Source organism: Sminthopsis crassicaudata, chromosome 3 (assembly GCF_048593235.1).
Source record: "Sminthopsis crassicaudata isolate SCR6 chromosome 3, ASM4859323v1, whole genome shotgun sequence".
Classification (NCBI taxonomy): Eukaryota; Metazoa; Chordata; class Mammalia; order Dasyuromorphia; family Dasyuridae; genus Sminthopsis; species Sminthopsis crassicaudata.
In genome coordinates, this window is record NC_133619.1 from 470,226,752 (window position 1) to 470,242,465 (window position 15,714).

Genomic DNA, 15,714 nt, shown 5'->3' on the forward strand with positions numbered 1-15,714 from the left:
ATTCAATCTGATGTCAAAAGACATGTCATAACTTAGATTTCAGACTCTAGTGTCTCAAATCTGTTTATATAGCTCATAATGTAATTACATCTACCTTAAGACAGATGAGGCAAAAGGCAGCAATATACTGAAATCTAATTGAAAAATGCAGTTGTCCAGAAGCACTTGTGGGGAAGAGGTCTCTGAAAAGCTGCCGAGAGCTTCAGAGTTTGAAGTGAAATTTTTGATGTTGTCACTCTCAATCTATTGAATGGCTGACAGACAATCAAACCCGTCTGGCTGGCTGGCAGCTCATTTTGCTGGCAGGTGGCAAACAATTAGACACACCAATTTGTGCCTCCTGATGACATTAAAGCATGAAACTAAGTTGTATGCAGGGCCTAGTGATTTGTGTGAAAGCATTTCAAAAATAATACTCTTTGCCGTGGCAACTCATTTCAGACTGCCACCTCCCATTATGGCTTTGAGCAGTGAAGACGACAGACTTGAGTTACGTGCAGAGCAAGGCCGCTTCTGTTCAATCCTTCATCAGCGCCCCCCGAGACCTCAATCCCCTCCTTTCATCAATATCACCTCATCATTTACATTTGATAGTACTTCAGCTCCTGCATATATTAACTATACAGTCCCTCTTCCTAATATGACTTAGAAAATGCTTTGTGCTTTGCTACATCACTCCTACATGCACATTTTAGAAAACAAATGCACTCCTTTACCTATTTCTAGGTGTTACTGGGAACAATATAAAAGTTTTGTGATATTTTAAAAGCTTGATGTTATAAACTTATATTTGCTACTGGGAACTGTTTAGTGAAATCTTAATCTTTAGTCAGGATGAAATTAGGAGATAAAATTATTCTAATTTAAATCCATATTAAAATACATAACAAATTAGAAATGTATTCCTGCTTATTCTATATTTGATTTGGCTTCTCTTAAAAGAATTTCAATAACCCTTGACATGGCATCCTTTTGTCAAAATTTTAGCCCATGATGATGATTTTAAAAACAAACCATTATATAAAAGTTTAAAAATAACGGTTTTTTATTTTCACAGAAATATATATACTACATTTTGAAGACATGTCATCATTTTACCATTATTCCTGGTTTAAAGTTTAAAAAAAAACCTGTATACTAGAATACTGGGATACTAAAATAGTTATCACCAATCCAAACTCAAATTTGTAACTTTTAAGATACTTTCTCCTTAAAAAAATATAAGTTCTTTTCAATATTCAAGGTGTTACCCAACAAAATCACTTTTAACTAGCATGAATCCTCTTAAAATTCTTAATTTTTACAAGTCCAATTATTCTTTGTACATTTTGCTAAAAGTGGTTACCATTGTTTTTAAAATTAACATAAAAACAAAACATCAACATACCAAGAAAAGTTAACAAGATAGAATTTCCTTGTTTCCTAAATCATTTCTAAAATATATGAAATAAAAATTTGAAATCACAAAGGACATGTAATCTATCTTCACAAAATATTTGCCAAAATCATTATTTACATAAACATTACATATGTTTGTGTGATATTTTATAAAAAAATTACAACAAACAATTTTTCTCAAATCATTATAAGTCAGTTGACAAGCAGAAAAGTAGTTTTCTCAATAAGCAGGCTAAAATAGAAATTTACTATGAAATTTAGAAGAGAATTAGCTTTCTTAAAATGTTTCTAAACCTATCTGAAATAAGATTTATTGGTCTATAATTATGGTTTTCTATTCTTTCTACGTTTTCAATGTCATTTTACTAATTCTTGGATCACTTTTTTTTTCCCTCACCAAAACAAATAAATCCACCCCCATTTAAACTAGTCACTTTCAAACATTTTATTTCTTTGGATAAAAAAGTACTTTCAAACTTCAATGATAACGATTTGATTCAGATGCCAATCTGATACTTTTTAAAAATTCTTGTAAATGTACATCATTCATGCTAGAATTTAGTGTAAAGTATTTTATAGTATAACTTTAAAAAAAAAAATTTCCTCTACACATTCATTACTGAAGTGGAAAGTTATGTTAGGTCAAAATTCTTATTTCATTTTCATGAATTAATTATTTCCTTTTATTTTCCATGGCTTTAGAAAAAGATATTTTCCTTCTGAATAAAATAAAAATAATTATAAATACTTTTGAATCATTTCAACACATTGTCAACTTTTAAGAATTTTCTAATCTAGTTAATTGAGATTTTTTCATTCTTCTTAGGTGTTTTAGAAATCTGGCAAAAAAATAATCTTATACTTTACAATGAAATTTATATTTCAATGAAGCATTTCTACATGAGAAACGTGATCAAACAAGCTTCTGTTTCCTCTTTACTTGTGTAAATTCACATTTGAGCATTTAAACTTGAAATATAATCTCTAAATATCTGGGTGATTGTCTACTATAATATTTTCATAAAACCTATGAATCTTAGCAACTAGATTGCATATCATTTTGTTCATTTTACAGGTGAAGAAGCGGGCCCAGGGCTATTGTCTGAATAAAAGCATAAATCAGAGAAACCTAATATAAAATCTAAGTTTCCTGCTCAGTTCAATCATACTGCCTTGTATTCTTTAAGCATAGTATAAATAAAAATTTATTAAATTATAAAATTGTTTTCAAAGAAATTCTAAAGTTAATCAAGTTTATTCTCCCAATTTGATGGCCTCAATTCAATTATAATGCTCTGAATTATGTAATTACAAAACACTATTAGACTTAATTTCTAATTAATTATCACTTAAATATCACATTCCAAATATTTTTGATGGTTTAATGATCTAATACACATGTATACTTATAATAATATGAATAATAAGCTCAGTACATACCTGTCAAAGGAATGAAACTGCATAGGAAGAATAGCATGGGTTTCCCTCTTCAATGCAGGATCTGGGTAAGGGATAGGGTCAGGACCACATTCTGGAATTTCGACAGGGGCAGCTACAAGGCTTTTTAGTATTTCCTTGACATTAATGCCTTTGGTTTGGCTGATACTAGATATGGATGGTGCAGGCTTGAGCATTTCATTAGGGCTCTCAGTTAAGCTTTCTTGTGATTTTTTCACCTCAGAAGACAAAGTAGACAATAATTCACTCATAGCATCAGGACCTGCACTAGTCTCTAGTTCTGCTCCATTCAAGATGCTAGGTATCTGTTCCTCTCCAATTCCTGAATCTGTATGAGGAATTGAACTTTCCAGCTGAATCTCTTCACCAGGGGTTGGTGTGTCTTTTTCTTTCATGTTATCCTGAAATGTAGCTGGAGTTTCTGTATTCAAAGAAGTGGGTATAAAATGTTTAAGAAATTAAATAAATTATACCAGTGATTTATATAAATTTGAATATTTTAATACTTTGCATATTGTAATGAAGTAGGAGACAACTCAAAACAACTCCTGAAAAGCTGACCATTACATTTTCAATGTATAAATTTATATCTTGGGAATTTGCAAATATTGCAAGAGAAAGCACGATTGCTTCCATTGTTTAAACTTAACAAAATGATGGAGAAAATGTAAATAATATAGATTATATGTAAAAATGTGCTGTGGGCATTTTTCTTCATCAGAGTCAGTTTTTAAACATTTTCTATAACATTGCTGATATTACATAACAATGAATCAAAAAATGTACTAAGTGGCAAATAATAATATATGGTTATAAAATTAGTTTTTAAAATATAGAAATATTCATGTGATAAATATCCAATTAAATAGGAAATACTCATTTAGCACATCAGCTGGAAAAGAAAATTAATACTTTAAAAAAACATTAGAAAATGTCATTTATGGTACTTTTTAATAACAGCTTATTAGAACTTATCATATTAATATTTTCTTTATTAGTTACTTTACTATCACAATTACATGAGAATTCCTGATATTTTGCTAAAGCTATTTAAAAGCCTATCAAGTTATAATTTCTTTAAAAATCAAACCATGTGAGAGATATGAAAAAAACATTCAAATGTCACAAAGGTGCCTGTTCAAGATATTAAAACCTATATAAAATAAACTTACATTTATAAGTTTAAAAAATGTTTATATTGGATTAGAACAAAGTAAATGGAATAAGAAATATGAATCCATGAATTAGCTAATGTTTGTCTTTTCTTCTGTAAGCAAACCAACAACATCAGGAGGAGGATGAGATGACTTGCACGTGAATTGGATTTAAATGAGACAGAGTTGTACAGTCATCTCTCCTCCAGATCAGTCTAGAATCAGTGGCAAGATACACATCAGGACAAATGGAAATATCCCTAGTACAGTGGAAGCCCTAGGCCTTTATAAGCTAAGGTTTCTCAGGTCTTGGTTTCTCTGAGGCAAAATCCATTCAGTAATTAAAATAAATAATTAAATGAGGCAAAGAATAGCCTCTTTCTACCTAGTCAAGAACAATAAAAAAAAATCAACAGGAGAGGGGAAGACACTCTAGGTTTCCAGCCAAATCAGAAACAATTGTTATACTCTCACTCAGCATTCAGGAGCTAAAAATGATCAATGAGGCACTTGGTCTGGGACCTATTGTTAGCCAATTAATGAAAGGCAGAGTGATCTTAGTTTAAAGCATGGTCCTTAGAAAGAAAATCTAGTCAAGTTAATTTGCAAGATTTCAGTTATCAAAATTTATATACTTTTGGGAAGACCACTCGCAGGTAAAGATATGGAAATATATGTAACAAAAACTTTTTCATGAATTTAGAGTTGGAAGGAACCTTGAAGATGTTCTAATCCAACCCTATAATTTAAAAGATGAAATAACTGAGAAATGGAGATGTTAAATGGCTTATCCACATCACACAGATAATAAATGCTAGTACCAGGACTCCAGGATCTCTGATACTGGATCTAAGGCTCTTTAGTCTGTTAGGGATTAACTTCTTAAATTTACATTTATCCAAGAAGACTTACTTCTTTCTTACTTACTTACTTACTACTTACTCATAGATAAGTAAGACTACTTACATATATACTTTTACAGAAGGTTCTCTAATACATTCTCTGTAATGGTTATTTCTCCTTTTAAAAGAATGTCAGAGGGGCAGCTAGTAGGTGTAGTAGATAGAGCACCACCCCTGAAGTCATGAGGATCTGTGTTCAAATCTGGCCTCAGACATGTAACACTTCCTGGCTGTGTGGTCCTGGACAAGTCACTTAACCCCAATTGCCTCAGCAAAACAAACAAATGAATGAATGAAAAAATAAATTAAAAAAAAAAAATAAAAAGAATGTTAGAGTCAATAAATATTTAATAAGCACCTATTAAATGCCAGGCAGTGTTCTAAGCTCTAAGGATTTAAAAAAAAAAAAAAAAGGCATAAAATAGTTTATGTCCTAAAGAAGTTCATAATCCAACGGGAGCGGGAGGAAAGGAGTGGAAAAGGAGAGAGAAAACACAATAAAATGAAGCTGAAAAGGAGGGACAGGAGATCTTAAGAAGCCTAGTGTTCTCCTAGCAGAATCTTGCTTGCTTCCCATTTCACTTAAAAGAGAGAAAATTCAATTTGATCTCCTTCTTCACTGCCAACTATGTATGTGTATATATATCAAAAATTCTTAAAATAACCTCTTACTTGGTTTTCCTTTGGTCCCTTCTCTAATAAAGAGGTACAGTTCTTTCTACCAAATCTTAAATTGTGTCATTACTATTATCTCCAAAAAAAAATGTGAGAACTTGTCCCTTTTATTTTCTTTCTTATCTCCCGTTTTTGTGTATCAACTATGTCCTTTCCCATGGACCAAAAACATGATCATGTATCCCTTGTTTTCTAAAATAAATCTTAATTTTTTTGTTTAATCTTCTCATATTCTCAAGCTATCATCCAACTATTGCTTCTCATTTTCAATCTACCTCTCTAGATTTTTTACACATTATCCCCCTTTTGCAATTCAACATTCTAATCAAATTGGCCATAAATTAGATAATAAATTAAAATTGTTAGACAGTCAAAGTCAAAGAAAAATTGTCAATGATTGAAGTTTATTTTATCATGGAATGCCCACCAGAGTACCTTATAAACCTGTGCTTAACTTGGTACTACTATTTTTCTCAACAACCTAGAAAAAGATAATAGAAAATATTTTCAAATTTATAAAGCCTAAGTCTCTGTTCTTGGACTCTTCTTTTCACTCTATTTTATTGTCTTGATAATATCAGCTACCATGGTTCCAATTTTTATCACTATGCATATAAATGATAGAGCTATATCAGCTTCCATAATTTCTTGACTGAACTATAGTTATATATTTCCAAATTTTTCTTGAATATTGAGTATTTCAAACTCAATATATTTAAAAGAGAACTCACCTTTTCCCCAAAACACTCTCCTTTTGAAATTCACTATCACTCTTTAAATTACCATCATCTTCTAGGTCACTCAGAGCTACAATCTTGGTATCATTCTCTACTCCTTGGTCATTACACATAGCCATTCCATTGACAAATTGCCATTTCTGTCTTCATAACATCTAATATTCTCTCTACTCATACAGCTATATCATACCTTCAGAACTTCATCACCATTTACCAGAACTACTGCAAAAAACTTCTGTTTTCCTTATCAATCTAATTTATCCTCCACTAAACTTCCAAGATGTTTTTTCTAAAATATAAGTCTAACCATATCATCACTTTGTTTGGTCAAAGAATTCAAATACCTTTTTTTTTTCCCTCTAAGGCCAAATAAAAACTTTTGTTTGGCATTAAAACTCTTCATAAACTAGGCCTTGTATCACACATTTACAGCCTTCTTAAACTTTACCTTCTTCTACATATTTACAACTATCTATACCATCAATGTTTCCTTCAATATGAGCATCTCTGTGCATTTGCCTTCACTGTCCTCTCTGCCTGTAATTCTTTGACCTCTTATCCCTATAGATCTGTAAGTATCCTTGTCTTTTATCAAAAGTAAGGTTAAAATCAACCTTTTTCTAGAGACCATCCCTGTTCATTCTATTTCTCCACCCCCTCCAATGTTAATGTTTCCCCTTTTCAGATTATCTTCATTTGTTTTAAAATTTATAGCATAGTGGCTAGCATATAGATGTCCTTAATAAGTATTTATCATTCCGTAATTCATAAATGATCCAAGGTTATGAATAGGCAATTTTCTTTTTTTTTTTTTTTTTTTTTTTTTTTTTTTTTAATTTTTTATTTTATTTTATAATTATAACATTTTTTTGACAGTACATATGCATGGGTAATTTTTTACAACATTATCCCTTGCACTTACTTCTATTCAGATTTTTTCCCTTCCTCCCCCAACCCCCTCCCCCTGATGGCAAGCAGTCTTATATATGTTAAATATATTACAGTATAATTTAGATACAATATATGTGTGTAGAACCGAATTTTTTGTTGCACAGGAAGAATTGGATTCAGAAGGTAAAAATAACAGTTTACATTCATTTCCCAGTCCTTATGAATAGGCAATTTTCATATGAAGAAATCAAAGTTATCTATAGTCACATGAAAAATGCTCTAAATAATTATTGATTAGAGATATGATTATTAAAATCAAACTGACCCTGCCAGAATGACTAATATGACAAAGAAGGAAAATGATATATGTTGAAGGGAATATAGGAAAACTGGGACAACTAATGCAACTCAGTGGAGTTGTGAACTAATCCAACCATTCTGGAAAGCAATTCAGAACTATGACCAAAGGGCTATACAATTGTGCATAACTTTTGATCCAACAATACTACTGCTAGCTCTGTATCTCAAAGAGATATTTTTTTTTTAAAGGGAAAAGGACATATTTGCACAAAAACATTTATAGTAGCTCTTTTTCTGATGGTTAAGAAATGGAAATCAAGGAGATATCCACAGCTGAATGAGCTGTGGTACATGATTATGATAGAATATTACTGTGCTAAAAGAAATGGCAAGTAGAATAATTTCAGAAAAGCCTATTAAGACTTGCAAATAAAGTGAGCAGAATGAGAATACTGTGTATAGTAGAAAGCAATATTGTATAATGAAGAACTGTGAATCACTTATCTATTCTCAGCCATAATGATTCAAGACAATCCTAAAGACCTCATGATGAAGCAGGCTATCTATCTCAAGAGAAATAACTGATATTGAATCAATACAGAGTGAAGCACACTAATTCATACTTCCTTTCTTTCCTTCTTTTTGTTCTTGAACAACATAACTAACATGGATATGTTTTACATGATTGCACATGTATAAAATTGGATTGTTTTTGGACTTCAAAACTTAAAAAAAAAAAAGTTTAAAATTTGTTTAAAATGTAATTGGGGAAAATGAAATATGAAAAAATTTAAAACATAAATCAACTTATTATCTTACAACTACACTTCATAATTAAGATAAAAAAAATATAAAATTTGGCCAAAATTTGCTAAGAACAATTTTTTTTTGTAATTTTGTAATTTGTAATTTGTAATTTTTTGTAATGTAATTGTCCCATAAATAGCTGATTTCTTTAATAGCTATGGCTCACCTAGATATAGTAATTATTAAATAAAAAAAGAGTAATTTGACACAGCTTTTAGCATCCATGAAATGATTGACAGCATAAAATCAATAGATATTGACAGTTATTAATAACTTAATTAATTACTTAATTAATAACTGGTGACAGTTATTAAACTACTCCTACCTCAATTCCATCACCAAAACTAAAAAAAATATAAAATCACCAGTAAATGTATTTGATAGAAGCCTAGTTTTCTAAATTACAGAGTCTGGGGCTAATGGTAGTAAGGTAGGTGATCAAACTAGGTATGAGAATATGGTACCAGTAAGCCTAAAAAAAGAGAAAGAAAGAGAGGTAAGGAGGTTGAAATAAAGAAGCAACAGTGACAACACCAGAGTTCTGAAAAGGAAAAAAAAGAGTGGCAACAGCAACAATTCATCTATTTTTTTTCTCTTGTAAAGAAACATAGAGAAATAAGTTTAAGTAATTAGAATGCAGTGAAAATCAGAGTAAGAATGATTAATAGAACAACAATGTTGATGCAGGGTATATTTGCGGTTACTGATGCCAAAATTTCTGCTTTGCACCCCTCTTCATTGATGCAGAAAACAATGATTCCAGAGTTGCAGGGCATTTTAAGGAATGAATTAGTTTAACACTGTAGAAAATTATAATTAAGTCATTGAGGGAGAGAGAAGGGGCATAGTTTCACTTCAATGCTTATGCTCAATCATGATAATCATATTTATGAACAAACAAAAACAAAATTTCTAATTAAAAATGAAGGAAAAGGAAAGACAGAATTAAATTTATTTAACTTGTTTATTTTAATTAGAAAATCTACTTGATTTTACTTACAGTCTCTAGTTATATAAGAATATTATAATTTTATATCAAATCAATTCATATATTATCATTTATTCATTTATGCATGCAAAATAATTTTATTTTGGAATTCTTTGCATTTTTCTGAAAAGGCTTCTATGCTTCACTAGACTAAGAAGAAAAACATCATACTTTAAAATAAAGGTTAAAAACTCCTTATGAAAGGAAATACGGGATTGAAAAGTCTCTAATGATGATGAGAAGAGGATAAACAAATTCTATCTTCATCCTTAACTTTTACCTTTTCCCATAGATTCTAGGTTTGTGTCTTATTACAATATTACGATAATTGAATAAGAAAACACTCTATTATTAAAATCAAGAAAAAGCAGCTTATAAGCTTCTTTGCTGATATCCAACTAAAAGGAATATACATTTATTTACTATTTCTCATTTCTTTATAAGTACTCTTCCTAAGCAACATCCCAAACCACCTACCTCCTGATATTACAGCATCAAATACTGTAACTTAAAAATCTTATATTAAAGAACTAAAATATTAAAAAATAACTTCTAAATAGCTAATACTTCCTTTACTAGAACAAAAAAAAAAAAAAATCACTATCCCTTGGCATAAGAAATAAAATTTTAAAAAGACCTAAAAATATTTCTTTCTATCATGTCTTTCAATTGAGACAACTTATCTCACCCCATCCAGTTCACAATGGACGTAGTGAACAATAGCATCTGTATTCAATGACTAAATCTTAGATATGGAAAAATAGAAATTTTCATTCTCATTTCTGTGATTTCTATAAATAAAAATACTAACAAGTCCTCACAACTGAACAAATCTTCTCTTTATAAAATACTCCACTTGACAATTGGAGAAATTAAGGTTCAAAAATATACCTGAGGAAGCAGGAAGAGAGGTGGTATAGTAAGTGTCAAACCAAGTCTCAAATAAGAATCCTATATCTCTTCAAACAAGCTACCTTCCCACAAGACCATGCCACTTTACCACTCAAATGGATAGGATGTTTGGGAACATCATATGAAGTTAGAAATCTTGATTCATGATTTTTCTCTCAGCTCTGGAACAATACATAAATTTTCTCTGACTGATTCCCTTACTCCATTCATAAAGAAGATGTGAGGAGGTAAAAAGGTGCTACAATTGTCAGTTCTTAAAAGAAACCAGTTATCAAAGGATATGAACAGAGACAATTTTCAGACAAAGAAATTAAAGCCATTTCTAGTCGCATGAAAAAATGCCCTAAATCATTACTAATTACAGAAATGCAAAGTAAGACAACTCTGAGGTACCATATCAGACTTCTCAGATTGATTAAGAAAACAAGAAAAGATAGTGATGAATGTTGGAGGAGATATGGGAAAACTGGAACACTAATGCATTGTTGGTGGAGTTGTGTAATGATCCAAGCATTCTGCAGAGCAATTTAGAACTAAATTGTGCACATCCTTTGATCCAGCAGTGTCTCTACCAGGTCTGTTTCCCAAAGAGATCATATAAGGGAGAAAAGGATCACATGTACAAAAATGTTGTAGCAGTCCTTTTTGTAGTGGGAAGAACCTAGAAACTGAGTGGATGCCCATCAGATGGGGAATGACTAAATAAGTTATAATATATGAGTGTAATGGAATATTATTGTTTTAGAAAAAATAAATGATCAGCAGGATGATTTTAGAAAGGCCTGAAGAGACTTACATGAACTGATAAGTGAATGAGTAGAACTGAAAGAACATTATATAAAGCAACAAGATTATGTGATGATCAACTGTGATGGACTTGGCTCTTTTCAATAATGAGGTGATTCAAGGCAACTCCAATAGACTTGTAACAGAAAGTGCCATCCACATCCAGAGAGAAAACTATGGAAATTGAATGTGGATCAAAACATAGCGTTTACCTTTGTTGTTTTTTAATGGGCCAGAACTCTGAACTTGAAACAAAGGATTCTTACAAGGTACTAAGGCAGTGGAATTGATTGAGACAATAGTTATCTAATTTAGCATGGTTCAGTATGATTGATCTGACCCTACAAGGAGCTGTTTATGGGCCAGAACTTGAAACAAGGTACTAAGTGGAATTGAGGAGACAATGGTTAAATCTAGTTTAGTATTGATTTAATCCTACAACAAATAATGGTTTCCTAGTGATAGAATGATTGGTGTATACTTAATGTGGGGCATATTAACAAGAGGCTCTTAGGGTCAAACACACAAGTGCACTAGAAGCTCTCAGAGCCAGGATTCAGTTGAGAAGATTCAGAAGCCAGAGAAGGCAGGCGGGAGCTTAAACTTTCAGAACCAATAAGAGAGATAGGCCTCTAAGAAAGCTAACCAGGCCGCAAGAAAGGAGACAAGACTTGGAAAGAGACAATAAAGGATATGAACTTTAACCCCTGGCTGTAGTGTGGTGATTACTGAACTGAAACTAAAGCTGCCTCCAGAGACCCCAAGAAAATCCCAACAAGAGAAAATTACATTTTAGAGAGAATATTACAGTGTTTTTTTTTAACCCTTTTTAAAATCCTTTTTTATCTTGAGAAATATGGAAATATTTGTAAAAGAATTGCATACATTTAGACTATATCAGATTACTTGCTGTTTTGGGAAGGAAGGAGAGATGGAAAAATTTGGGAAACAAGATTTTGTGAATATCAATATTGAAAACTATCTTTACATGTATGTGAAAAAATAAAATACCATTAAAAAAAAGAAAAAGAAAAAGAAAAGAAAAAGAAACCAGTCATTACTATTAGGTCATGGTGTAATGTTTAGACCTAACTGCTAGAAATATCAATCAACTAAAATTATTTCATTAAAATTTGTAAATAAACATACTCTAAATGTTCCAAGAATAAGTTAAGAGTTTCTTGTATCATAACATACAACATAAAAGTATATCATCTTTAAAAAAAAAAAAAAAGTATTGCCTAGTAAGATAAACAAGACAATGAAATTAAAACTAACTACATAAAATAATAAATAAATAAAATTGAATTAAAATTAAAATTTATCAAGTCTGGAAATCAACTTTTTTGAAACCTTGAAATAAAATACTGTTAGATGATGATTTCATGAAAAAAACAAACACAAAACCACTTCTATTTATATTTGTCTCTTTTCTTTATTTTCCTTAGCATTTTTATTTCATATTTACATAAAGTACATTATTGTAACTATTACAAGTCTACAAAATAAGTTAGGCAAAATTAAGTATTAATGTACACATATATTTCCCTTTAATTACTAGAGAACATATGATCTACACTAGACTTTACTCTGAATTTGGCTGATTTATAGACTTAATTTTAAAAACTTACTTTATTTTAGCAGGGTATCTAAGAATTTACAACTATTTATAGTATGTTTTCAAAGTAATAGCAAAAATAAGAAAAACATGAGAATAGAATTTTAAGTTATATCAAAAAATGAAAGGAATTGGTTAGTAATAAAGATACCTCAAAATATTTGATTTAATGTTTCTTTAACTCTTGGGAAAAGATCTTATAATGGACAAAGATGATCTTCTCTACCTTAAAAATATGGTGGGTTCTAAATGAAAGTGTTAATTCTAATATTTATTCTGTACCCATATATTCCAATTTCTCAATTCTAAGGTTTTCCCTCTGCTAATTATTTCCTAATTTCCCTTTATATAGCTCGTATATTTGTTAATTGTCTTCCCCATTACACTGTGAGCTTCTTAAGGGCAGGGACTGTTTTTTGGCCTCTTTTTGTATTCCCCAATGCTTAGTACAGTAGTTGAGACAGAGTAGGTATTTAATAAATAATTACTGGCTGACTGACTGATACAAATATATATATATGTGTGTGTGTGTGTGTGTGTGTGTGTGTGTGTGTGTGTGTGTGTGTACACACACACATATATATTTATAAATTCAATTCTTTGTATATAAAATGCATAATCCAAAAATATCAGTTACAGTAAACAGAAAATAAATTCTAAGTAAGAACTATCTCACTTTTTAAAATCTATTTTTAAATATATGCTTATATAAACTTAAAAATATTAATCATATATTACCTTAATTTAACAAATAATATCAAGTCAGGAAAATAATGAGAATTAATAGTATTTCAATGAAAATAAATACATATTAAACTAAAACATTTACAGACAGATTTTCATCAGAAGTAATATTTTAGAATGTAAAGAACTACCAAAAATTTTTATTAATTTTCTTACCTATCTTAATGCATTTATTTTTATTAGAGTTTTTATAGAATTTGAAATTATTGTAAAGGATGTGCTTCCAATTTTGCTGCCAATTAAAAAAGACTTTCTTTAGCCTTTCTGTATTTCATACTGCTCATTTATAATATTAAAGAACCTTGAGTGTTTAACCCAATTCATTTGAATGGGAAGTTAAGCATCAACAGCAGCAAAAGTATAACTGATTACATCTGTGCATGTTATAACAATGACAGTAGGCTTGTAAATTTTCAACAGTTCTCATCAGTTTCTGTTGCAATAGGCCATGTCAGTATAGAAAACAGGAACATTATTAGTCTGAGTGATCTTAACCTTGTCAGAAACAGGCAGTTGGTTGCCAGATGCTTCGTTTTCTTACTGCTTTTCATTGCATCTAATAAGTATGTCTATTACTTTTAGGGGAAAATATGAGCTTAAATTCAGTAAATGACATGGTGTCTACATAGTGACCTAATCTGTCACATTTCTTCCTAAAAATATTTTGTTTTACTGTGATTTATTTAGTGTTTTTCACTATTTATTACCTATTAAGTTACTCAACTAGGTGTTTTCCAAAATGCCTTCACAAGGAATAATAAGAAATAAAAATCAGGCAACTTTGAAAATTATTCTTGCTGTTCTTTAAGATATATATATATATTTTTAAAGATTTAACTCAATTTAATTTTTAAAATAAATTCACAAAGGTAAAAAAAAAATACCTAAGAAAGACAAAATAAAAGAAGGAATTATCACTGAAGTATTAGCTCCATTTCTATACTTGGGATTTCAAATCAACTTTTCTAGGAAGTCCAAACTTTGAAAATGTGAGTAAAAATGCCCCCCCCCCAAAAAAAATTCCTCTGGATATTTTTGTACCTACATGGAAAATACACACACACAAAAATAATGATTAATAATTTAAAGTAGTAGTTACATACTGTAAAAAACAGTAAAATGAAAATTCAAGAACATATAAAGGAAAAAAAAGAAATTCTAGTTTAATCTTAGACTTTTTCACTCAATACTAAAGAATTTCTCAGAGATTGAATTGCACTAATTTTTCCTCCATTATAATGTAAGCTTCTTGAAGGAACTACATTTTTGCCTCTGTTGTACCCCCTATTACAACCCAAACCTATTAAGTTTAGCAAATGCTTGTTGGCTGACTTCTCTTTTGCCTCAAACTAGCAAATGTGGTAAAGGGCAAATGCGACTTTATACCAAAATTTTAGACTTCATTTTCTCACCTAGCTGGAAATCATAAAAAAAAACAAAAAACAAAAAAAAACAAAACAAAAAACAAAACATAGCTACTGACACAAAGAGAAAAACAATCAGGCAACATTAATGCCTCATGCCAAACAAAAATTCTTTAAACACAGCAAATCTTTTATGTAACCAAAGCCTCCACAAATTTAAATTTTGAGTGTTATGTACATCTTGTATTTATATCTAAGGGAAAAGACATTATAAAGACAATTATCATTTTAAAGCAATTTCACTTAGTTCCTAGGATAAATTGAGGTTCTCACTACAAATGCATGCACACATGCACACAAGCCTTCTAGTCACTAATTTTCAATATTCAAAACAAAAGGAGAGGAAGATTTCAAATAGTGACTTGCTCAATGCATCTCAGCTGAAGGAGAATTATCATACCTACATAGTGGGCATTATTTGCAACTTTAAACAATTATTCTAATACCCTGGAATAAATTTTTAATGGTAATATAACTTTTTTTTTTTAATGGAATCCTGATTACTTTTGGGGTTTAACAATTCTTTCCAGCCCCAACTCACCTTGCATTCTTATTACAGGCTATTAATCACAGAAAAGAAACACGAGTCAATATGTTCACACACACTGACCAATATAAAAGTTAGTTTCTATTTTCAAGGAGCTTCAAATCTAAGCTTTAAACAAAACTCTAGAGAATAATAAAGAATTTGAGAAGTTCTTGGAGGCAAAGAAATTAATATCAGTGCAGGGATTGTTCCTGGTCTGAGAAGTTTGGAAAAAATTGTTTCTTTGAAAGAGAGAGAAACTGAAGAATATTTTGAAAGATTTCCAGCATTTTGATAAGTGGAAATTCAACTCAATTAGATAAGTATTTTATTAAAGATTTGTTATGTGAAATATCAGTGTATTAGAAATTGAGAAAGTTTTAAAAATAATTTA

General features: G+C 30.3%; 1 protein-coding gene across 1 annotated transcript in view; it reads right to left on the reverse strand.

Annotated features, from left to right (window-relative positions):
* The window catches only part of NBEA (neurobeachin), a 699,286-nt gene that overhangs the window by 445,426 nt on the left and 238,146 nt on the right, over positions 1-15,714 (reverse strand). The window contains 1 exon segment of the mRNA XM_074303499.1: positions 2,839-3,277. Within this exon segment, the coding sequence (XP_074159600.1) occupies positions 2,839-3,277 (439 nt within the window).